This window comes from Scophthalmus maximus, chromosome 3 (assembly GCF_022379125.1).
Source record: "Scophthalmus maximus strain ysfricsl-2021 chromosome 3, ASM2237912v1, whole genome shotgun sequence".
Classification (NCBI taxonomy): Eukaryota; Metazoa; Chordata; class Actinopteri; order Pleuronectiformes; family Scophthalmidae; genus Scophthalmus; species Scophthalmus maximus.
In genome coordinates, this window is record NC_061517.1 from 18,878,527 (window position 1) to 18,893,304 (window position 14,778).

At 47.3% G+C, this 14,778-nt stretch overlaps 1 protein-coding gene across 6 annotated transcripts in view; it reads right to left on the reverse strand.

The window, feature by feature from the left end:
- Positions 1-14,778, reverse strand: part of agrn (agrin) — a 231,228-nt gene that overhangs the window by 36,466 nt on the left and 179,984 nt on the right. For all 6 annotated transcript variants that reach the window (XM_035644516.2, XM_047330800.1, XM_047330804.1 and 3 more), the window contains 8 exons: positions 13,984-14,089; positions 11,484-11,603; positions 10,757-10,921; positions 9,235-9,378; positions 7,371-7,495; positions 7,116-7,221; positions 2,433-2,858; positions 308-433 (listed from right to left, as the gene is read on the reverse strand). In XM_035644516.2, coding sequence (XP_035500409.2) covers positions 308-433; positions 2,433-2,858; positions 7,116-7,221; positions 7,371-7,495; positions 9,235-9,378; positions 10,757-10,921; positions 11,484-11,603; positions 13,984-14,089 — 1,318 coding nt within the window. The remainder of the gene's footprint in view (positions 1-307; positions 434-2,432; positions 2,859-7,115; positions 7,222-7,370; positions 7,496-9,234; positions 9,379-10,756; positions 10,922-11,483; positions 11,604-13,983; positions 14,090-14,778) is intronic.

A 14,778-nucleotide genomic window follows, 5' to 3' on the forward strand; every position in this document is an offset into this window, starting at 1 on the left:
GTTTCAGACAGTAATGCCAGCTAATTAGTAGTGCTGCAGTAGGCACCATTCCCATGTTTCGGAAGAAAGATGGTGAAACCCAGGAATATATTTCTCTGAGACCATCGACTGGAGATTCAAGCTTCTCTGACTCGTTTCATCTAGTCAGGGCTGTTAGAACAGCAGTGAGTGTCGAAGCGATGTCAGGATTTCAGCTCTCATATCATATCAGAGAACATAGCACCAGCAGACAGGAGACACAGGAGGAACAGCAGGGGGACATCAGAAGGAAGAGGAAGTCTTTTGTGAGGGGGTCACGGTGACTTACGGGGGCAGTTGGCGCCCTCTGGAGTGCTGGACGGTGTCTTGCCATCGGGACAGCAGCCGAACTCTGCGTTGTCGCAGGACGACCTGTCTTCAGCCGTGGGCACGGTGGTGCTCGCCACTGTGGGACCTGTGGGAGTGAAACACTTGATAGTCAACAGTGAAGAGGAAGAGCAGGAAAGAGGGCACGCCGAGGTCCTCGGGCAGAAGAGAACTGTGGATGCTGGTGTCGTGCGCTGAAACCATTCAGTGACCTCCCCTGAGTTACTGACTGTTTCAAAGGTTAAAACCAACAACTTTGGCTGTTGCGGGTGATTGTGTGTTTTTCCGTGTCCTGACCAGTGATTGGACGCTAATAGAGGCATTGTCGTGAGTGATTGTATGGCATTTTCATGGGAACTGATTTTACACCTGGAACTCATTCTGTCAGGCAGCGAACACATAATGGGCACTGTTGCCAGTCATGTCACACACGCACCGAGCACTTTAGATGGGTGGGGGGGAACTATTCCCTGCTGATTGGTTGGCCGACAGTTACCTTCAAGGTTTGCCAAGAGAAAAAACCAACAAACCATACAGTCGAGTTACAGTTGATGTATATCTGGCTATCTTGGGACATAAAAGTGGCCGGTCCTTCTCTCTGAAGAATGAGAGTGTGTAACAGCAGCAAACCTCCATCCTCTTTAATGGTGATGGTGCTGGTGGAGGGCGTGTGTATGTGCATGTGTGTGTGTGTGTGTGTGTGTGTGTGTGTGTGTGTGTGTCTTGGTCGAAGCGCTGCAGTTTATGGCCACACAGAGATTAGAAATAATTGCGGCGGCAAACAGCTAGCGGCTAAACAAGTCGTAAAGACGTCAGCGGCAAGGGACGTCCTGCTCAAGGACTCGCGGTCAAAGGATGCGAGGGGAGGGGGCGGTGGGGAAGGTGGGGGCGGTTTATAGGGCATCTGGTGGCATGTGTATCTGCAGATTTACAAATGCTGGGCCGAAGAGGAGAAATGCTGGTGGTGGAAAGAGGGGCAGTGCACGACGGCCAAGGGGACGCTGCATGACTCCACTGGGAGCCATGAGGGCTGTCAAATAAACACACACACACACGCACACACACGCACACACAGTCATAGATGAGTGCAGATTTCAACAGAGCATGGATACAAAAATGCACAACCACGACCTCTGACCTCCTCACATTTATATACTCGGAATTTGTTAAACTGAGTGAAGGAGGCTGTAAGGGTAAAGCAAATATGCGCGCACACACACACGCATCCATACATATACACACAAAAGCCACAAGACAGCGGGTCTCCTTGGCAGACAAGCAACATGCTCCTCGCGTCACCGAGCACTCTGGTCAAGCCTCTGACAAGAGAATAAATCTCAGACCCAGGGGGGAAAGGGCGAGAGGGGCGAGGTAAAGGAAGAGATGAGGAAGAGCACATCGGGGCCATGCTGTTCCATCAATCCTATCCTGTTACGGCAAGCTGTCAGGCAAAGTGGATAAATAGACAAAAAAATACAACCGAATAAAAAAAAAAAGTTGTGATTGAAACGTCTCAGTCATCCCTCGTTGTCAAAGCAGGGGACCCACAAACTGCAGCTGGCTGTTACAGTCAGGAGGGCATGTCGAGATAGATTTGAGACTAGTCGTCCGACAAGGTACACAGCCTCCACACACACTCGCACCTCTCCGTCACATCAGCCTGTCAAGTCAGGCTCCAGAGAGCCCCAGATGCGGGCCAACAGTTTCATCTGGCCTGCCCGAGAGTGTATTTTACAGAGCCTGGGTTTGTTTTGCTAGCTGCTGAGAGCGAGCGCGCTGGTGGGATGGAAGAGAAGAGCATGGGTGATGTAGCAACAGTGAACCATGCGAATACATTCCTATCTGTCTGAGATTGTGACATACATCTTATGCGAGATGAAATGACACAAACAGCATCTGTTTGAGAATACTTAATACATGAGCCTGTGCTGATGTTTGTGTAACTTTCAACTAACAGATGATGGCATGAATGTGTTATGATGTCAGCTAAAAAGAGAATATGAGTTTGTCCAACCCCTTCTAAAAAAAGCCCCTCCCATAAACACCCAAAGCATTGTGGGTAATGGAGTGAAAGAGCAGGGATTTACCGACAAGCTCCTCGGCCCCACTGGCCTCCGTTGGAATGCCGCTGCCCGCCTCCTCTTCCTGCTCCTCCTCTTCTTCAGTCTGGTCATCCCCACTTGGCTCCCCGCTGCCCGAGCCCTCGAAGGAGGTCACTGCGGCGGAGGGGACAGGCCTGCTGCGGGAGGAGGTGGTGGCGGTGGCAGTTGACTGTGGCGGCGGAGGCTGGATGTGGATGGGGTGGTGGTGGTTTGCTGGAACACGGTTGTGGGTGAGAGTGGTAAAGTGGGTGGTGGCCGGGGGCCGCTCGGTGGTCTCCGCCTCGGCCATCCTCGGAGGCGCGATGGCCCACACCATGTTAGGGTGGAAGGGGGCTGCGGTGGTGATGGAGGAGGCAGCGGTGGTGGTGAGGGGGGTGGGGTTAGGTCGCTCTGCCAGCTCGGAGATGGTTTCTGGTGGAGGGAAGGGCAGGAAGCAAGGAATGGATGAATGACTGATCAAAGATGGAAATGTTTCTAGCTAATAAACCATATCAGAGCCACTTGGTGATTATAACATCCTACTGCTGACAGCATCTTCCCCTCTGCGTTAAATGAATGATTATGGCCTTTTAGATCTTCTAACCCATCTCCTTGATACACAACAGTGTAATAATGATATGACATTTGTAAAAACAAACTCGAATTAAAAACCCAGCAAATAGATGAGATGTCTGGAATGTTCTTTTGTCAAACCCTAAGGAATGAAAGTGTTTTCATATACAGAGTGAGTATGGGACACACCAACAGATGACATAATGCACTCAGCTTGAGATGAGGAGTGCTGCCCAGACCGGGTGAAACTTCCCCAGTTTGTGTCAATGCATATAGTGTGCAGGGTGTGAACACATATGGAATGTACTTGTGTGTACAACGCTCGTATTTGTGTGTTGCATACATGCTGTGCCAATGCCTATGAATTATATATCCACATTCAAATGCTGCCCTCCAGTAGCGAAGCTTTAATCACCACCAGCCAGTGCCTCCGGTGATGAATGATTGATAGAAATGGGGCAAAAAAAGCCGGCTTTAACTCTGGCTTCAAAGACGACAGACTGCTGCTCGCGGAGAGCATGAGCATCCATCAACGCCACCACAAACACTCTGCTGTCAACAGACGCACACAAACACACGCGCGCACACAAAATATCCCTCCAAATGAGGGAGAGCGAGAGAAGAGGCTCTCTGCAGAGACCATCATTACCAATGCAAAAAGCTCTGGTGCAAAAGGACAAACTGTCTGCGATAAAGGAACGATAAATAGGACAAAAACTCCTGAGGGGGAGAAGTGAGTTGGCAGGGAGATACTACATAAGTAAGTCCTTCAGATCCAGCCGAGGCACGCAGGCGTGACAATACTGCCATTCCTCCTTTGCTTCTTTATATCCCACGAGGACAGCTATGTGTTAGCATGTGGGTGAAATGAAAAGGAGATTAAAAAACAAACCCTATGCCGTCGATTTGCGCTTCATTAGGATTCACCTAACATTATGTGTAGGCTTTAATTACACTACTATAATCTCCTATTTGATCTGCAATTATTCACCGAGGTGTGAAATGTGATACCTACTGAGACGGCGGAAAGCCTGGGAGACGCACGGGGTGTCAGCTTAAAGCTCGGCGGATCTTTGTTGAAAGAGAGATTTGGAGGCGAGTGCAAAGAACAGTGATGGTATCACCGAGAGGGGTGGCATGCGTTGGCTTTCCTCATGGCTACACCTGTCAGTCAGGTGCCGAGCTTTGCGCCGGGCGGCTTGCTCCCTGGATGGTGCCTAATGTGTGTTTGGGTGTGCGTGCAGTGGGCTCCTGTGACGTGGGACAAGTGAGGGAAAGAACACACGTCTGACGGAGCAAAGAAAGAGCAGCGCAGTCTGCTCGGCTGGCGCTTCTCTTAATCAGGCTTAGCAGTCCATTTGCCTGCGTTTGGGCTATTTATTCTTCTCAGTGGAGCAACGGACAGTCATGTCATGCACATAGGGTGCATGGAGAAAAAACAAACCCATTGTCATCTTGGCTTGGCTCAGCCGCGCATTTATCGCAGAAAGGTGCTTATTAAGAGTGTCTGTGCAGTCAGTCGAGCTCCATGAAGAGGAGGGGGAGACCGGATGCAGGAGACCGGAGCAGAAAGACAATGGAACCACGGAGGCAAGAGGAAGAAAATGATAGGGACCAACTAGTCGAGGAAAGAGGATTAAATCGGGGAGAGAGAAAAACAACTGGTTAACAAAGTAAGCGGTAGAAGAATATAGGCAAGGTACACAGAGCGAGGGACTGAATACTGGGAGAGAAATGGCAGCACGCGGGGGACAAATGGAGAAAGCAACAGAACCCTGACTAACACACATGCAGGCGGAGGGGCTGCCGCTGCCATATGCTGGCTCTCGTTGCCAATTTGCCACAAACCTACAGGTGATAACACCATATGGGAGAGGCAGGTCTTTGCCAACTTGGTGGTCATCTTTCCCCTGGTGCTACAATTTGCTCATTGGTCCGAATGCCCTCCCACTGGTGCCTGGTACAGAAGCTTTTTTCTTTTTCTTTTTTTGGGGGCTGGATTTTCTCAGATATCGCTTCATCTTTTGCTGAGACGCAGCAAAGAAGCTAGAAAAAAAATATATTCCTCCCTACACTCCGTGGCTGTGCTGCCTTTTAGCTGGGAGACTTCAGAGAGAGCTGGGTAACATCATAGTAAGTCTGCAAGTTCTCTGTCACAAGCAGAAAAGATTTGAAGGAGCCTTTCCTTTCTGCGGGATTGTGAATTTTTCTGAGCGCGCCCATTAGTGGCAGACTGTGCAGCAGTCTGCGCACACTGCGGTATAATAAAAACTTGCGAAGGATGAATGACGTAAAAAAAATAAGGATCAATATTCACTCATTTGTGTAAGCCCTTGGCATTGCTCTCTTGTCAAACTACATAGCAGCTTGGTGAGCGTTAACATGGCACAGGGCTGAGGCCGGGCGTCTGGAAGCACTGCATGTGAGCAGCGGGAGGGGGGGCAGGCAGGGCTGCAGAGTGGTGAGGGGTGGCGGCAGAGCAAATGCTAATTCGCACCCAGCCACACGTGAAATGAGCTCGAGATCTAACCCCCGAGCCGACATCAGCGGCGGAGCAGCTACCCGCGGTGCGGCCGCATCCGGGAGAGAAAAATTAAAAGATCCTCCGCGGCTGTCGGTGGTCCCGAGTGCTTGCCTGTCTCTTCCTCCCCTTGAGGGTTCGATAGAGAGAAGAGACTGTGAGGCGTCTTCTCGCCTTCTCTCAGCAGCAATGTTAGGTGAGGGATTAGATACAACCCACATCCCTATTGCCAGGCAACAGAGGAATGTGTAACCAGACTGCATGTTGGCTCCTTTCGCTGGTAACCCACGGCACTGAATTTCAAATTACCAGATGTTCAGGGACTTATCAAAGCCTCGTTGATCTCTTGCTGAGCATATTTCTATTTTCTATTTGTGTACCTGCAACTGCAATTCATCACCGGTCATGTCCACGGGTCTTGCCTCCTATGAATGTGAGATGGTTTGGGTTTGACAAAGAGCCCCAATGAGGGATGGATGGATTAAAGGGACTCAGCCGTTTTCCGTGACAACTTAGTTGGTCACTTGATCTGTGCCCACTGAGCGATGAGGTGGATGAACATTTTTACACCCGAAAAATGCCAGACACCTGGCAGTGGCTCATGGCCAGAAACACACAGCTGGCCGCCTCCTCCCTGCCGCGCTTGCCGCCGCCGTCTCTGGAACCCTGTTGTGACGCAAGCTGGCACATGGCGCAACAACTTCAGTGTACACGAAAGCCGTGGCCTTGGCACACGTCCGAGCACCTATTACACGGATCCGAACAATGTCCATCAGCATCTGGACCGAGGGGGCAGGAGCTGCACCTTTTAATCATTACACATGTATTCCACATTTACCATCAGACTGAGAGAGCACCGAGTTCCTGCCAGCTTAAAGCGGTAAGGGGAAGGAGTCATTTGCCAACAGGGGATTTTGAAGATGAAGCCAATTCCCGACAGAGGTGCGCCAAAGCAGAGAGGAAGTGCCATTGCTATCTGGTGGGATTCTAAGGCTCAGGCTCCAGTCAAACTGCGGAACCCTTGGATTTGAAATGCTACAGTATCTGACACTTCCTTGTTCTCTCCCCAGAGTTTCCCCCCGTGTCACACATGATTTCGCTGAGATGAAAGGGCTTATTTCACTCTGCATACTCAATGTGGTGAAATGAACTAAACATTTCCTGTTTGAAAATTATAATCATGGAGCTTTAGAAACTGCAGTATTAGCAACTATGAAAAGCAAAATTCTCAGAGGAGAACTTGGAATACAGATTGCTCCTAACATTTGACTTTGGTCCTATCCACTAATCACAAATCTGTCCTTTGCAGTGAAATACTTGGATTTGCCTAATCTCAGATAAGAATCACTGCTCAAGCTGCTGTTATGTGCAGGTAATTTCCTGCCGACGGAAGAGCTGAATTCAAGCAAAATATGTATCGCCCCTCGCTGTGTCTTTACTTTCTGGGATAGGGACAGAGCGATGGATCGGAGGAGAAACAGCAGGGGGAGGATAATTTGAGGCCCACAGCATTGCTCATTATCTTTTGACGGGAGCTTGACAACTGTTGGCCATCCGCTCGACGTGTGATGCATGGAGGCAGTGTTGGGGCTCACCTGTGCACTGTCCAAAGTTTTGCACTGCGATGTCCTTGTCCTGCCTGCAGGCTATGGTCCTCAGCTGGCACTGGTCGGCATAGGTCACCCCATCTGAGCCGCACACCTGCTCCACAGTGACAGAGATGGAGAGAGGGGGGAGTTCGGAACACATGTTGAGTCCCTGCAGGCCACTGACAAGACGTCTCTCTGGTCACGCCGTGCCGAAAACTTGTGGATCAAACTACTTATTTCTCAAGTGCAAACAGTTCCCACCTTAGATTTGTTTTTCTCGTCGCAGTCAGGTGAAGGGCACTCACAGTGGGCTTGGCCGTTCACCTCAATACAAGAGGCTCCAAAGCTGCACACTAACTCTTCACATGAAGTCGGAGCCTCGGGACCTGTGGAACACATTGGATTTGCGTTGCTAGTACACTTGCTAAAAAGCTTCAATACTCATGCAGTTTACAGCAGTGGGGAGTAGTTGCTCTATGAATTCTGATTGTGGCAGTTGTGTGAAATGTGGAGTTGAATCGAGAGTTAAATTTGCATGCGTATTTAATGGTTCTACAATTACCGAAAACACTTGCCCGCTTTTATTAAGCAAACAGTCATTAAATTGGTTTCTCTGTAAGGCATGATGAAATATGACTGTAATCAAACAAAGGAATGAATGTTTTTTTGAGTCCTTACCACATTCATATACACAGCATATTACTGGAGCAACTATTGTAGCTCCAATAAGCCCATTCCCCTTTTTTGTACAATGTCAAACTACAGATTCCTTCCACCAGGCGTGGGGTCTACACGTTATCTGATTTGGTCAGATAACGTGTAGACCCCACGCCTGGTGAAGACAAGATCATTTCCTTGTGTCACCAAGTTGGTGTCACAAATCCGATCTACAGCATGGTGTTAGCTTGGTGTTAGAATGTGTACCGGTGGTAACATGGATTTGTTATGAGCGTTTCTACGGAGGTATGTCCGTAACAATGGGCTCATTCATTTGTCCGACGCTTGTGCATGAGTTTCAACTGTGTGAAGGAGCTGGGGACAGGCTGAGAGGCTGCATTTCACTACTCTGTAGGGTTTTCTTTGCCAGCGCAGTACAGCAGTGGTAATGCAATCATAAAATTGTCTACTTACCTTTATGTCACACGGTGTGACTTATTTCAGGATTTATAGACCACTGCATTTTTTTCTAAATTATTTTACTGAGGGGAAAAAAAAGGGGAGCTTGTTAGGTTTTGTGTAAAGGTGTGCACTTGGCTTTGATGTGTTGAAGCCTTGGGAGTTGCCGCAGCAGGAGCCAGAGCCAGGGAGCCCACCATCCTCTGGCCAACTGTGAGCGTGGGGTGCTTGCGGTGTTAACATTAAACACACACACACACACACACACACACACACACACACACACACACACACACACACACACACACACACACACACACACACACACACACACACACACACACACACACACACACACACACACACACACACACACACACACACACCACCTCCCCCACCCACTTAATGGCTCCTGCTTTCATATGCCACCACTTCTCTGTATCTAGTCTTTTCATCTGGCCGGGGCGTGTGGCAGAGTGGCCCACCACTGTGCCAGGGTGGCTGGCTTCATTAAGCGTTTTGACTTCCTGTCGATATCTGATGGTGCATCTTAATCAAGGAGCTACAGGCTCCCACAGCGGGAGCTGAACTTTGCTTCAACTGGATTTTGAGCTTGGGCAACCACTGGGGCTGTTTTCATTATTTACTCCTGGTGTTATCAATAGTCCTGATGCAAGAGAATAAACAGCCAAGTTCAAGTGAATGGTACAAAAATAGAGGATGATGTAGAGAAAATAAAATATCAATGGGTGATATGTCATGCGAGTCCATTGTACACTCAAGTATTTTCCTAATCACTATCGATTAACTGCCCTGCAGCCATTCCTTCGTGTGCCAATAAACCAGATGGATGTGAAGAGCGGACCGAGAAAGAACTGGGTACTGGGGGGCTGATCCATGGATCAGACAAGTGACAGAACACTATAGAATAATGGAGAGAAGTGTGTGTGTGTGTGAATGTGTTTGTGTTTTACAAACGCTCCACTGGTCGACTCGGTACTCTTATTACCTTTGTCGCAGCCATTCATGCCCATCTTGCTTCCATCTGGACACACGTTGCACTTCATGCCTTTCACTCCCGTCTTGCAGGAGCACAGACCCGACATCTGCTCACAGTCGTCCCGGACAGAGCCTGTGGCGTCGCAGTTACACGCTGCCATGGATAGGACGGGGGGAAAGAAAAAGGAAGAAAAAGATTAATGAGGGGGAAAGAGCAGCAATTCGGGACAGACACAGAAAGAGGAATTGGAATAGTTTGGTCAATGTAGTGTTAAAAGTGTATTTGAGGCGACCTTAGCTTCTGAACCCTGTTTCAGGTACATTGTCATTGTTAAGAGTCAAGGGTTGAGAACAGTTCATCCACCCTCAGGCATGTACGTCTGTTGTGAATGGACACCAAACAGCCAATCAGAATTGACCTTCTCCGACTTGTTGATTTTGTGACACAATTATAAAGCTGTGCCAAGGGGCCACTGAGAGAGGAGATGAAGGAGGAGGATGAAGAGGATGAGTATGTAACAGAAACTCAAGAAAACAACCTTAGGGAAGGACATCAAGCCCATCATGTTCAAAGAATCAATGATGTGAGTTTTGTTTTCTCCTCCTGGTGTCGGTGGGCAGTGTGCGGTCTGCTTGTTGTGAGTGTGTGTAGACCTTGTTAAGGTCATGCCAAGGGTGAGGAACCTGCGGGCCACCCGCTGTTTACTGAAAATACCCTGTGGCTTTGGAAGCGAATGTCCAGCTCGTACCCTGCTGCTGCTGGTCACCATATTGCATTACACCAAGACAAACAAGGGGCCCTGACCCCAGTGTTCACTGGAATACAAATATACACAGTCCATTCAATACAGTTTTGACATGACTGAAGGGCATTGAAAATGACTTATGTTCTTACCGTCTACACTGACTTCCAGGATACTTATCTTACATGCGTTGGCTCAAATTTCTGGTCATGATTTTAGTGAGGAAGTTACTTTCTGGTTAGTTTTCTTGAGAAACACTGTATATTTTCTCACTCACCGTTAATGGAATCTATAGACTTAGTGTTGTTGTTTTTAAATATATCTTTTGGATCCATCCCATGAAAATGTGGCGAATGGAAATTTGATTTGTTGGAGGCAGTTTCCTGGTTACTTTGGATGCAGTCGTTTTAATAGAGGCCATATCTGTCTTTGTTTGATGGTAGTTCTAATGAAAACTGTAGAGTGGTCTGTGGAGTAACAGGGACATTATTTATGAACGGACAAAATGCTACTGATGTTCTTGGAGTGAAAATAGTTTGATGACCAACTCATTTAAATTGAACCACACTTTTGTTCAAAATGTTTACTCTGCACACAAACCCTCTGAAGCAAATGTGTGATTTGTGATTGTGGTCTGTATGGATAATACTCACCTGACTATTGAGGTCGCACCAGAAACCATTAACCTTTGACCCTTTAACAAACCACTGCTGCTACTGTTAAAGGGATGAAACGGTACAACGGGAGACCTCCTCAATCAGCACAAAGCACAAAGAGACAATTGCTTACGCGTGCAGCCGCTCATGTTCTCTGTCACGATGCCGCGGAAGTTCCAGAAGCCCGGCTCACAGCGGTCACACTTCTGTCCCCCAACGCCCGGCTTACAGGAACACTGACCGGTGGCTGGGTCACATGTCCCCTTGTAGGAGCCGTAGACGTTACACTGACAGGTACCTGAGGAGAAGAGAGCCACGTGGATGTCACTTTCAATTTCTACTTGTGCACTGTATGCTTTTCTTACTTTGATGGGCCCCTACGTTTATGCAACTTTCAACAGTTGAGTACGATTTGCTGTGATAATCTTTATTTCAGATGTATACCAGGCTCAAATGTCAGCCAAGTCTTTTTTCTGGCAAAAACTGGATAAAGCCTGCTTAGGTAACTTTCCTCTCTACTAAATCTCTTTATATCCTTATATGTCTGAATTCTCTCCATCCATACTGTATCCCCTAGCTCAGAGCTAGATGCAGCATTTTTCTCCTCCATCTGTGTCATCAAGATCATCAGATGAAGAGATTTTTCTGTTGATACAGTGTGAAATTACCATAGTTATTCCTTGGATTAAGATGAAACATTTTCAGCTGTGCAACTTTGGAAGTGTAACTGCAGTCAAGGACAATACGGCCTGTGTGCTGAAAAAGCCTGATATTATCTACAGATTTAAAAAAGCGCACACAACACACTCGGGACACATCAGAGGCAAAGGGTGGAAGTGGGAGGTAAGAGGAGGACTTACTGGGACATCCAGCCAGTCCGACACCTAAGGCGGCCGTCGTGTTGTCAGTGCAGCAGCCGTACACAGACAGACTGCAGTGCTGAGTCGCTGTCAGCTCAGGCAGAGATGTGGCTGAAATCGCTGATGGGGTAGGAACAAAAAGGGAGGAGAGACGAGGGGGAGATGGCACAAGGAGAGAAAGAACACCAACATTTGAGCGGGATTTAGACGGCACAATCTCAGAGCAACATGTTACTTCTTGCCAACAATGAGTTTGGCTTGGGGGGGCAGAGGTGGAGAGGCTGGCAGCCGGCTTCAAGATAACAATTCTATTTTCCACTTTCTCCACAAAAGCTCAAAATCAGGGGGAAATGATGCTATTACCTCCAGTGAAAGCAAACAATGGCATCGCAAGTGAATGCACTGGAGCTGACATTTACCACCTACTAGGAGGCCTGTTGTCTTCATTTGTTCTTGTCTAATATTATGCAATTGTGCAGCTGCCCTACAACCTTCCAGGAAAAAAAATGATACAAAACATAATAATAAAAAAAAAGCCTGCTGCATAATGTGAAGGAATATGCCAAGCAGTTTTCTGCCTGCGCACAGTGTGTGGAGAGCTCCTTTGTCTAAGGATGTGCCAACCTTCACACTGGTGTGACAGCTCTGAATGCAAAACTACATTCGACAAAATAAAAACAAATGTGTTCCCAAAAACCTGGCACTTCTTTCTGAAATTGGAAGAGAATAATAATAATAATAATAATACAAAACATACAGTGGGAGGAAAACGGCGTCTGTTTAATGGCCAAGGCAAAAAATGAATAAATTAAAAAAACAATCATTGTTCACATTCTCTCCGGGCTATTGGAGCGAAAAGTGAAGTTGTAGAGACAGAAAGCAGAAAAGCGGAAATCTATCCCTGTCTTCCTTTTTTCTTTTTCTTTTCTCTGTCTCTTTCTGTTCCCCTCCCAATCTCTTCTTGTGTTGCTCATTTGGGCTTTGGAGGCTGGAGATGCAGGGGCCATAAATCACAGTGTTACTGGTGTGGATATGAGCCTCGGCCTAATGCTGATGACTCGGCTCACTCTTTCTTTCCCAGTGCTTTCCCACTCCAGAGATGGTCTTTGGACACAGTTCATTTCACTTGCCACTTTCCAGCGCTCCATTCAGCTATCTGCGCTGAGCCTATTAGGACAAGGAGAACCTTTAATTTCGTATGTTCTTCCACCCTTCAAGGGTTTTTTTCCTCTTCAGTGGCCATTGTCCGGCACAATGCAGCTCATTGGGATGTGCAATGTTAGCCTCACGCTTTCAAGGTCTGCTGCTGCGCTTTCTCAGCTGCAGTGATTGCAAGCTCGTCTACTTTTTTATTCCTCCATGAGGATGGAAACAGCCCGTTCGCTCATCTAGAAAAATCAATAAGTGCGGTATTTCTTTGGATTTCACAAAAAATCCCTGACCCAGATTTGAGTTCGCAGGCAGCTTTAAAGGATGGTTTGATCAAAGAGGCAAACTTCATAAATGTGTATGCAGCAGATGACAATGTTGACACCATATGCAAAAGAAGCTCTTAAAAAAAAAGAAGGTATATTTCATGCTCCGCTAGTGAGAGGTACTGTAGCATCTTTTTCAAAAGGTTCTTGAGTTGAGGTCAAATTAAGTTTCTCCTTACATAGCTAATGTGGAGGGTAGTGAAATTCCCCATGATCAGATTTTTTCCCCCTTCCCATTAGCCACTAGGAGAGGAGAGCCCCAGAAGTCTTGTATCCATAGAGGGCAGTTCAAAAAAAGGATTGACTATCCATGGATGGTAGAGAGGCGTGACAGTCAGTGCCCAAGGAGGCCAGCTGAGGAGGGAGAAGAATCTGTGGGGATGTGTGTGGATACAGAGGCAGGGACTCTCTCCATCCTCCTCTCTGTCAGACCCACAGGGAGTCAAACCGGCAGGAATGATCACACAAAATCCCTCAAGTGCCTTTTGCTCCGCTCTCCGGCCTGAACTGGCATCGGAGACAAAAGCTCGCGAGGAAGAACCTACCTTTGCTACGGAACCAGTGCTCTGACAACTATTCCTCCCGATAGATGGCATTCATTTACATGCAGAGAGTTTTTTGTTCTTTCTTTTTCTTTTTTCTTTTTAAGTAAGTGGGGTAAAGTGGTATCGTGAGGGTCCGGAAACAAGATTGCATGCACAAGTTTAATGGTTAGAATTGTCAGAATGTCCGGGAGGGAAAAACAAATCATTACTTTTATCAGCTCAGTCTATACACGGGGGCCTGTGAGAAAGAGTCTGAACTCAGTGGACCAGCTTGTTTAACCACGACCTTCTTTAGTTGATTTGCTTCAGGTGACATTGGTCACACAACAGTGGTGCTGCCAGAATCGTACGCCATCGACGGACTATTACTGCCCCATCAGCGGATGAAATGAGTGGAGAAATGTGATGTCAATGGCAATGAGTCTTGGTGAGAGTGCTTCTGCGCAATGACACTAACTTGGAGTGGTGTAATGTACCGACCTGCACAGGGTCCCTGATTCTGAATCAACAAGTGCTCTTGTCTCTCACATCTGGCCTTCTTCAGCTCACACTCGTTGCTGTAGTTCTTTCCATCGGAGCCACAAACCTACAAAAGAATCACAGGAAGTTGAGTACGTCGCAGCATATGCTCTAACCCTTCTAGGCTAAATATTGCACATACTGTACGTACTGTATGAAGCCGAGGTACACTTACTAACCTGGCACTTTAAATAGCATGATATGCTATTCATCATCATCATCATCACAGTTCTCATCACTTTATCAACACATTGAACTACAGCCATGTTACCAAAGTTATCACCACAGCCACATTTTATCATGTTTCATAGCTTCCTCCACCAAGGAGGTTATGTTTCCATTTGTTTGTTTGGTTGTCAGCAACATTAGGCTAAACTACAGAATGGATTTCCACAAAACTTGGTAGGAAGATAGGCCAGGAAAGGTCCCGTTACATTTTTTTTTAAATCACTTTCTTTAACATTGCACATATTTCCCAGGGAATAATTCATCTTGATGAGAAAAAAAAACAGGCACATTTATGTGACTGATATCTGAGCACTTGGTGCGGCTTGAAGTGTTGGGCCTTGAAGTGGTGTGCACCCTACTGAGAACCATTCTAGTTAAATTATTACATGACAACTGAGGAAATACTGCCGATGAAGACATGAGATACAATTGAAAGCTCTCTGAAAAACCAAAGTAGTTTTGATGCTTTTTCCCATTGAAATGCTTTTTTGTTGTTGTTGCTGCTCAGAAGTGCGCTGGAATGTCCAC